Consider the following 11,449-nt stretch of genomic DNA (forward strand, 5'->3'; position numbering starts at 1 on the left):
GTTGCTCTCGACAGGGTCGACCGCTTAGTAGGTCTAATCTCGGGTTGCTATAGACAGAGCTGATTGCAGAGTAGAGGCTCATTACAGCTAACGACTTCTAATAACCTCACTACGATTTCTGATCCTATGCACGTAAACGTCAGTCTTTTTGTCTTAAAAATCAAACATTTAGACCTATAAGGAAATTCTTTTTTTCCTAAACTTGTTTTCAGTGGTATGTAATAAACAGGAAAATACTTTGCAGTAAAGTACGTAAATTTGAAAATTTCAAGTGCTGTAAAGCAGAATTTAGTTGCAGATTTCCTGCAATCGATTTGCCCTGGAATTCATATAATGATAATATTAATCAATATCGAGTTTCTAAATGATCAATTCTAATTTTAAAGTTACAAATTGGGTCGTCGGTGTTTTTACTTCTCCTCGCTGGTGAAAATTTTCTATAAAAATTTTTTTTCCATGGACTACAGTGAACACTAAAAACGTTCAAATGAACCAAATTAAGTGGTACTAGTTAGCTAACAATAATGACACCAGTTCAACAATAAATTGCTCCATGGAATCCTAGAAACAATAGTGCGATCATGAAAGAAATATTAGCGAAGATGAAAAACAAAATAACTAGAGTTTGAAATTATTTAAACATCAAATAGAATATACACAACAGTGTATATTGTTGAATATGAACAAATAGAATATGGACTACAGTGAACACTAAAAAAGTTCATATGAACCATATTAAATGCTACTAGTTGGTTAACACTAATGACACCAAGTCAACAATAAATTGCTCTATGGAATCCTAGAAACAATAGTACGATCCTGAAAGAATTATTAGCGAAGATGAAAAGCAAAATAGCTAAAGCTGGAAATTTTTTAAACATCAAATAGAATATACACAACAGTGTATATTGTTGAAAATGAACAAATAGAATATGGACTACAGAGAACACTAAAAATGTTCATGTGAACCATATTAAGTGGTACTAGTTGGTTAACCCTAATGACACCATCTCAACAATAAATTGCTCTATGAAATCCTAGAAAAAATAGTACGATCATGAAAGAAATATTAGCGAAGATGAAAAACAAAATAACTAGAGTTTGAAATTATTTAAACATCAAATAGAATATACACAACAGTGTATATTGTTGAATATGAACAAATAGAATATGGACTACAGAGAACACTAAAAACGTTCATGTGAACCATATTAGGTGGTACCAGTTGGTTAACACTAATGACACCATCTCAACAATAAATTGCTCTATGAAATCCTAGAAACAATAGTGCGATCATGAAAGAAATATTAGCGAAGATGAAAAACAAAATAACTAGAGTTTAAAATTATTTAAACATCAAATAGAATATACACAACAGTGTATATTATTGAATATGAACAAATAAAATATGGACTACAGTGAACACTAAAAAAGTTCATATGAACCATATTAAATGCTACTAGTTGGTTAACACTAATGACACCAAGTCAACAATAAATTGCTCTATGGAATCCTAGAAACAATAGTACGATCCTGAAAGAGTTATTAGCGAAGATGAAAAGCAAAATAGCTAAAGCTGGAAATTTTTTAAACATCAAATAGAATATACACAACAGTGTATATTGTTGAAAATGAACAAATAGAATATGGACTACAGAGAACACTAAAAACGTTCATGTGAACCATATTAAATGGTACTAGTTGGTTAACACTAATGACACCATCTCAACAATAAATTGCTCCATGAAATCCTAGAAAAAATAGTACGATCATGAACGAAATATTAGCGAAGATGAAAAACAAAATAACTAGAGTTTGAAATTATTTAAACATCAAATAGAATATACACAACAGTGTATATTGTTGAATATGAACAAATAGAATTTGGACTACAGAGACCACTAAAAACGTTCATGTGAACCATACTAAGTGGTACTAGTTCGTTAACACTAATGACACCATCTCAACAATAAATTGCTCTATGAAATCCTAGAAACAATAGTGCGATCATGAAAGAAACATTAGCGAAGATGAAAAACAAAATAACTAGAGTTTGAAATTATTTAAACATCAAATAAATATACACAACAGTGTATATTGTTGAATATGAACAAATAGAATATGGACTACAGTGAACACTAAAAAAGTTCATATGAACCATATTAAATGCTACTAGTTGGTTAACACTAATGACACCAAGTCAACAATAAATTGCTCTATGGAATCCTAGAAACAATAGTACGATCCTGAAAGAGTTATTAGCGAAGATGAAAAGCAAAATAGCTAAAGCTGGAAATTTTTTAAACATCAAATAGAATATACACAACAGTGTATATTGTTGAAAATGAACAAATAGAATATGGACTACAGAGAACACTAAAAACGTTCATGTGAATCATATTAAGTGGTACTAGTTGGTTAACACTAATGGCACCATCTCAACAATAAATTGCTCTATGAAATCCTAGAAAAAATAGTACGATCATGAAAGAAATATTAGCGAAGATGAAAAACAAAATAACTAGAGCTTGAAATTATTTAAACATCAAATAGAATATACACAACAGTGTATATTGTTGAATATGAACAAATAGAATATGGACTACAGAGAACACTAAAAACGTTCATGTGAACCATATTAAGTGGTACTAGTTGGTTAACACTAATGACACCATCTCAACAATAAATTGCTCTATGAAATCCTAGAAAAAATAGTACGATCATGAAAGAAATATTAGCGAAGATGAAAAACAAAATAACTAGAGTTTGAAATTATTTAAACATCAAATAGAATATACACAACAGTGTATATTGTTGAATATGAACAAATAGAATATGGACTACAGAGACCACTAAAAACGTTCATGTGAACCATATTAAGTGGTACTAGTTGGTTAACACTAATGACACCATCTCAACAATAAATTGCTCTATGAAATCCTAGAAACAATAGTGCGATCATGAAAGAAATATTAGCGAAGATGAAAAACAAAGTAACTAGAGTTTGAAATTATTTAAACATCAAATAGAATATACACAACAGTGTATATTGTTGAATATGAACAAATAGAATATGGACTACAGAGAACACTAAAAACGTTCATGTGAACCATATTCAATGCTACTAGTTGGTTAAAACTAATGACACCAAGTCAACAATAAATTGCTCTATGGAATCCTAGAAACAATAGTACGATCCTGAAAGAATTATTAGCGAAGATGAAAAGCAAAATAACTAAAGCTGGAAATTTTTTAAACATCAAATAGAATATACACAACAGTGTATATTGTTGAAAATGAACAAATAGAATATGGACTACAGAGCACACTAAAAACGTTCATGTGAACCATATTAAGTGGTACTAGTTGGTTAACACTAATGACACCATCTCAACATTAAATTGCTCTATGAAATCCTAGAAAAAATAGTACGATCATGAAAGAAATATTAGTGAAGATGAAAAACAAAATAACTAGAGTTTTAAATTATTTAAACATCAAATAGAATATACACAACAGTGTATATTGTTGAATATGAACAAATAGAATATGGACTACAGAGAACACTAAAAACGTTCATGTGAACCATATTAAGTGGTACTAGTTGGTTAACACTAATGACACCATCTCAACAATAAATTGCTCTATGAAATCCTAGAAACAATAGTGCGATCATGAAAGAAATATTAGCGAAGATGAAAAACAAAATAACTAGAGTTTGAAATTATTTAAACATCAAATAGAATATACACAACAGTGTATATTGTTGAATATGAACAAATAGAATATGGACTACAGTGAACACTAAAAAAGTTCATATGAACCATATTAAATGCTACTAGTTGGTTAACACTAATGACACCAAGTCAACAATAAATTGCTCTATGGAATCCTAGAAACAATAGTACGATCCTGAAAGAATTATTAGCGAAGATGAAAAGCAAAATAGCTAAAGCTGGAAATTTTTTAAACATCAAATAGAATATACACAACAGTGTATATTGTTGAAAATGAACAAATAGAATATGGACTACAGAGAACACTAAAAATGTTCATGTGAACCATATTAAGTGGTACTAGTTGGTTAACCCTAATGACACCATCTCAACAATAAATTGCTCTATGAAATCCTAGAAAAAATAGTACGATCATGAAAGAAATATTAGCGAAGATGAAAAACAAAATAACTAGAGTTTGAAATTATTTAAACATCAAATAGAATATACACAACAGTGTATATTGTTGAATATGAACAAATAGAATATGGACTACAGAGAACACTAAAAACGTTCATGTGAACCATATTAAGTGGTACCAGTTGGTTAACACTAATGACACCATCTCAACAATAAATTGCTCTATGAAATCCTAGAAACAATAGTGCGATCATGAAAGAAATATTAGCGAAGATGAAAAACAAAATAACTAGAGTTTGAAATTATTTAAACATCAAATAGAATATACACAACAGTGTATATTATTGAATATGAACAAATAAAATATGGACTACAATGAACACTAAAAAAGTTCATATGAACCATATTAAATGCTACTAGTTGGTTAACACTAATGACACCAAGTCAACAATAAATTGCTCTATGGAATCCTAGAAACAATAGTACGATCCTGAAAGAGTTATTAGCGAAGATGAAAAGCAAAATAGCTAAAGCTGGAAATTTTTTAAACATCAAATAGAATATACACAACAGTGTATATTGTTGAAAATGAACAAATAGAATATGGACTACAGAGAACACTAAAAACGTTCATGTGAACCATATTAAATGGTACTAGTTGGTTAACACTAATGACACCATCTCAACAATAAATTGCTCCATGAAATCCTAGAAAAAATAGTACGATCATGAAAGAAATATTAGCGAAGATGAAAAACAAAATAACTAGAGTTTGAAATTATTTAAACATCAAATAGAATATACACAACAGTGTATGTTGTTGAATATGAACAAATAGAATATGGACTACAGAGACCACTAAAAACGTTCATGTGAACCATACTAAGTGGTACTAGTTGGTTAACACTAATGACACCATCTCAACAATAAATTGCTCTATGAAATCCTAGAAACAATAGTGCGATCATGAAAGAAACATTAGCGAAGATGAAAAACAAAATAACTAGAGTTTGAAATTATTTAAACATCAAATAAATATACACAACAGTGTATATTGTTGAATATGAACAAATAGAATATGGACTACAGTGAACACTAAAAAAGTTCATATGAACCATATTAAATGCTACTAGTTGGTTAACACTAATGACACCAAGTCAACAATAAATTGCTCTATGGAATCCTAGAAACAATAGTACGATCCTGAAAGAGTTATTAGCGAAGATGAAAAGCAAAATAGCTAAAGCTGGAAATTTTTTAAACATCAAATAGAATATACACAACAGTGTATATTGTTGAAAATGAACAAATAGAATATGGACTACAGAGAACACTAAAAACGTTCATGTGAATCATATTAAGTGGTACTAGTTGGTTAACACTAATGACACCATCTCAACAATAAATTGCTCTATGAAATCCTAGAAAAAATAGTACGATCATGAAAGAAATATTAGCGAAGATGAAAAACAAAATAACTAGAGTTTGAAATTATTTAAACATCAAATAGAATATACACAACAGTGTATATTGTTGAATATGAACAAATAGAATATGGACTACAGAGACCACTAAAAACGTTCATGTGAACCATATTAAGTGGTACTAGTTGGTTAACACTAATGACACCATCTCAACAATAAATTGCTCTATGAAATCCTAGAAACAATAGTGCGATCATGAAAGAAATATTAGCGAAGATGAAAAACAAAGTAACTAGAGTTTGAAATTATTTAAACATCAAATAGAATATACACAACAGTGTATATTGTTGAATATGAACAAATAGAATATGGACTACAGTGAACACTAAAAAAGTTCATATGAACCATATTAAATGCTACTAGTTGGTTAAAACTAATGACACCAAGTCAACAATAAATTGCTCTATGGAATCCTAGAAACAATAGTACGATCCTGAAAGAATTATTAGCGAAGATGAAAAGCAAAATAGCTAAAGCTGGAAATTTTTTAAACATCAAATAGAATATACACAACAGTGTATATTGTTGAAAATGAACAAATAGAATATGGACTACAGAGAACACTAAAAACGTTCATGTGAACCATATTAAGTGGTACTAGTTGGTTAACACTAATGACACCATCTCAACATTAGATTGCTCTATGAAATCCTAGAAAAAATAGTACGATCATGAAAGAAATATTAGTGAAGATGAAAAACAAAATAACTAGAGCTTTAAATTATTTAAACATCAAATAGAATATACACAACAGTGTATATTGTTGAATATGAACAAATAGAATATGGACTACAGAGAACACTAAAAACGTTCATGTGAACCATATTAAGTGGTACTAGTTGGTTAACACTAATGACACCATCTCAACAATGAATTGCTCTATGAAATCCTAGAAACAATAGTGCGATCATGAAAGAAATATTAGCGAAGAAGAAAAACAAAATAACTAGAGTTTGAAATTATTTAAACATCAATTAGAATATACACAACAGTGTATATTGTTGAATATGAACAAATAGAATATGGACTACAGTGAACACTAAAAAAGTTCATATGAACCATATTAAATGCTACTAGTTGGTTAACACTAATGACACCAAGTCAACAATAAATTGCTCTATGGAATCCTAGAAACAATAGTACGATCCTGAAAGAGTTATTAGCGAAGATGAAAAGTAAAATAGCTAAAGCTGGAAATTTTTTAAACATCAAATAGAATATACACAACAGTGTATATTGTTGAAAATGAACAAATAGAATATGGACTACAGAGAACACTAAAAACGTTCATGTGAACCATATTAAGTGGTACTAGTTGGTTAACACTAATGACACCATCTCAACAATAAATTGCTCTATGAAATCCTAGAAACAATAGTGCGATCATGAAAGAAATATTAGCAAAGATGAAAAACAAAATAACTAGAGTTTGAAATTATTTAAACATCAAATAGAATATACACAACAGGGTATATTGTTGAATATGAACAAATAGAATATGGACTACAGTGAACACTAAAAAAGTTCATATGAACCATATTAAATGCTACTAGTTGGCCAACGCTAATGACACCAAGTCGATAATAATTGCTCTATGTAATCCTAGAAACAATAGTACGATCCTGAAAGAATTATTAGCGAAGATGAAAAGCAAAATAGCTAAAGCTGGAAATTTTTTAAACATCAAATAGAATATACACAACAGTGTATATTGTTGAAAATGAACAAATAGAATATGGACTACAGAGAACACTAAAAACGTTCATGTGAACCATATTAAGTGGAACTAGTTGGTTAACACTAATGACATCATCTCAACAATAAATTGCTCTATGAAATCCTAGAAAAAATAGTACGATCATGAAAGAAATATTAGCAAAGATGAAAAACAAAATAACTAGAGTTTGAAATTATTTAAACATCAAATAGAATATACACAACAGGGTATATTGTTGAATATGAACAAATAGAATATGGACTACCGTGAACACTAAAAAAGTTCATATGAACCATATTAAATGCTACTAGTTGGCCAACACTAATGACACCAAGTCGATAATAAATTGCTCTATGTAATCCTAGAAACAATAGTACGATCCTGAAAGAATTATTAGCGAAGATGAAAAGCAAAATAGCTAAAGCTGGAAATTTTTTAAACATCAAATAGAATATACACAACAGTGTATATTGTTGAAAATGAACAAATAGAATATGGACTACAGAGAACACTAAAAACGTTCATGTGAACCATATTAAGTGGAACTAGTTGGTTAACACTAATGACATCATCTCAACAATAAATTGCTCTATGAAATCCTAGAAAAAATAGTACGATCATGAAAGAAATATTAGCGAAGATGAAAAACAAAATAACTAGAGTTTGAAATTATTTAAACATCAAATAGAATATACACAACAGTGTATATTGGTGAATATGAACAAATAGAATATGGACTACAGTGAACACTAAAAAAGTTCATATGAACCATATTAAATGCTACTAGTTGGTTAACACTAATGACACCAAGTCAACAATAAATTGCTCTATGGAATCCTAGAAACAATAGTACGATCCTGAAAGAATTATTAGCGAAGATGAAAAGCAAAATAGCTAAAGCTGGAAATTTTTTAAACATCAAATAGAATATACACAACAGTGTATATTGTTGAAAATGAACAAATAGAATATGGACTACAGAGAACACTAAAAACGTTCATGTGAACCATATTAAGTGGTACTAGTTGGTTAACACTAATGACACCATCTCAACAATAAATTGCTCTATGAAATCCTAGAAACAATAGTGCGATCATGAAAGAAATATTAGCGAAGATGAAAAACAAAATAACTAGAGTTTGAAATTATTTAAACATCAATTAGAATATACACAACAGTGTATATTGTTGAATATGAACAAATAGAATATGGACTACAGTGAACACTAAAAAAGTTCATATGAACCATATTAAATGCTACTAGTTGGTTAACACTAATGACACCAAGTCAACAATTAATTGCTCTATGGAATCCTAGAAACAATAGTACGATCCTGAAAGAGCTATTAGCGAAGATGAAAAGCAAAATAGCTAAAGCTGGAAATTTTTTAAACATCAAATAGAATATACACAACTGTGTATATTGTTGAAAATGAACAAATAGAATATGGACTACAGAGAACACTAAAAGCGTTCATGTGAACCATATTAAGTGGTACTAGTTGGTTAACACTAATGACACCATCTCAACAATAAATTGCTCTATGAAATCCTAGAAAAATTAGTACGATCATGAAAGAAATATTAGCAAAGATGAAAAACAAAATAGCTAGAGCTTGAAATTACTGAAACATCAAATAGAATATACACAACAGTGTTTATAACAGAACCGCTATCCCCCCCCCCTCTCTCTCTATCTATCTCTTCTATTGCATCGCACAGTTGACGACTCAGAGTTTCACCTGTGATCACACTCAAGCGTGCCAAAACTGTAAAAAAAAAGAGTTCAATTAATTTGGCTACTCTGTACGCCGTATAAGATCGTCCAAGAGCTTTTAATGATATCATTTCTGTTCTTTTAAAAAACATTTTATCTGTTTTAGAATAAAGCATAACTTTATTCTACAGTGGTCCAACCTGAATGCGAAAAAGAACTAATCATGAATTCAAATTTCCTCTTTTATTTTCGGAATATATGGCAATAATCTCATGTTAGATGAGATGCAGATTGTTTGCAAAAAAGCTACTTAGAATTTCATTGTTGTTCTAATGGCAGCCCAAAATTTAAAATTCGACTAATCGGAAATAATAGGATGGATAAAGTGGATTGAAATATTTTGAGATCATAAAGGGATCAAAAAAAATCCTAAAAAACACAGTAAGATGGTACTGTGAATTTTTTAGAAAACTTTTTGAAAATCATAAATCAAATCAACTTGGTTTTCAAGATTTCCAACAGTTTTCATTTTTTTGATAGACCTAACTAAAAATAATAATAAAGGCGTTTAAGAGAACAGAAAAGTAACACAAAAATTAAGTAGATTTATGGTAAGTTCTTTTTATACTATATATATTTCATCTGATTTTCGTGTTAACTACTTCTTGTGGTGATATTATACGAATTATACAACAAAAGTTTTGCTAATTTCTTCAGCTAATTTCTGTTGACCAAAAAATAGTCAATAAGTGGCGACTGCTTTCCAGCATTCAAATTCCCTTCGGAGTTAAGTTTTCAAAATTTTCAACTAGCGCTGTTTAATGTTAGCATGACAAATTTGAGTGTTTTTTAGGTACTAACTTCATTTTTCAACTTGGAAAAATTAAAAAAAATTGGCATAATTAGTTGGGGTCACAAATCTCTTTGAAAAAACTTATATATAAGTTCGTTAGTTATCTAGACCCTATTAGAAATGGCTCAGAATTATTGCGCATAATTTTTTTTTCTTAAAACAAGGAAAGCCTTAACATTAATAATTCTTGATTGACAATGACTCTACCCCCTTATTATTAAAGATTTTCACTGATTTTTCAGTGAGCCAGCGCATAAGTGTTTGAAATTATAGCACACTTGAAACATTAGTGTGTATTCATACAAGAATCCTATGAGTAAAATTTCAAAGTTATATCCCCTATTAATTTACTAGCCCGAACCCGATTGATGTTATAATCTAATCGATATTTTATCCCCTTCATTAGATATTTTCATTTTCTAACAAGTTTCCCCACAATAGAGACTAACTAATTCGCTATACGATGTCTCATTTGTTCGCACGTGTATTAATTATTAAATTTAGAAAAATTAAGCCTTAAAATTGAATTTAATATGTAATGTTAAATTATTTCCTCCCGCATATTTACGTAACCTGCGTTTATAAAAACGTCATTAGATCATTTTTTTCTACTTCGCATATCACTAATAGCGTTCCCACAAATTCTGAAACGCTTCTCTAGTACAAGAATGATCATAAATTTAGGACAACATTAAGGCATGGGAAATATTTTGAAGCGACACTTTATATCAAAACAAAGACAATTATGTTGCAAATTCCTAAATAGGTCAATCTTTAATCTAAATACCAAGTTTTTACATAAATTTAGTTCAATTCATTTGTTTGACGTTTCTAATAATCTAAGACTAATAATTTGAATTTTTTCAGCGACCATCAGAACGTAGAGGACTGATGAGTTTCAACGGGAGAACCGGAACCCAGTTGTCCTATACAAGGAACAGCTCCATCCACCTCAGACAGAACTCAACAATTGCAACCAACTCTCAGAACCGAATCCAGACCCAAACATCCACAACTTCTAAATCAGCTGCCAGTACTACTAATACTGTAACTGGGAAGGCCTCCCCTAAAAAAGTGGTGTTCGGGGAGGTTGACGAAAAGGCATATCACCAGCAAAAGATTGCAGTTTGCTCACAGACGCCATACGGACACTTGAGATTGGCCGAGGACAGTCGGTGTTAAGACGGGATTCGAGATAATTAATTTTTATAATAACTTGTTTGGCAACTGTTTGCAATCCTTAAATATTTATTACTGCCCCCAGATGAAATTTACTTTTGATTATTTCAAAGCTCATATATGATATCATCATTGGTCGAATTGTTCCCCGATTAGTGGTCAAACTTTTTTTTACTATAAAACGGAGTTTATAAATATACAAGTACAGCTAAAAATTTTATGCGACGAAATCCTACAGAAAAAGGAGTGGGGTTTCGTGGTAATATGTTACGCTATTCTATACAATGAGTTTAATAGAAAGAGAATATGCGGTAAAAGAGCTCGAATACTTCAAATTTGATATTTTTGTAAAAAATAACAGCAG

General features: G+C 30.0%; 1 protein-coding gene across 1 annotated transcript in view; it reads left to right on the forward strand.

Annotated features, from left to right (window-relative positions):
- Positions 1-11,225, forward strand: part of LOC142351670 (uncharacterized) — a 102,777-nt gene extending 91,552 nt beyond the window's left edge. The window contains exon 7 of the mRNA XM_075403811.1: positions 10,774-11,225. Coding sequence (XP_075259926.1) covers positions 10,774-11,088 — 315 coding nt within the window. The 3' untranslated portion in view covers positions 11,089-11,225. The remainder of the gene's footprint in view (positions 1-10,773) is intronic.
- Positions 11,226-11,449: the final 224 nt, after the last annotated feature.

This window comes from Convolutriloba macropyga, chromosome 13 (genome assembly GCF_964194025.1).
Source record: "Convolutriloba macropyga chromosome 13, txConMacr16.3, whole genome shotgun sequence".
NCBI lineage: Eukaryota > Metazoa > Xenacoelomorpha > Acoela > Convolutidae > Convolutriloba > Convolutriloba macropyga.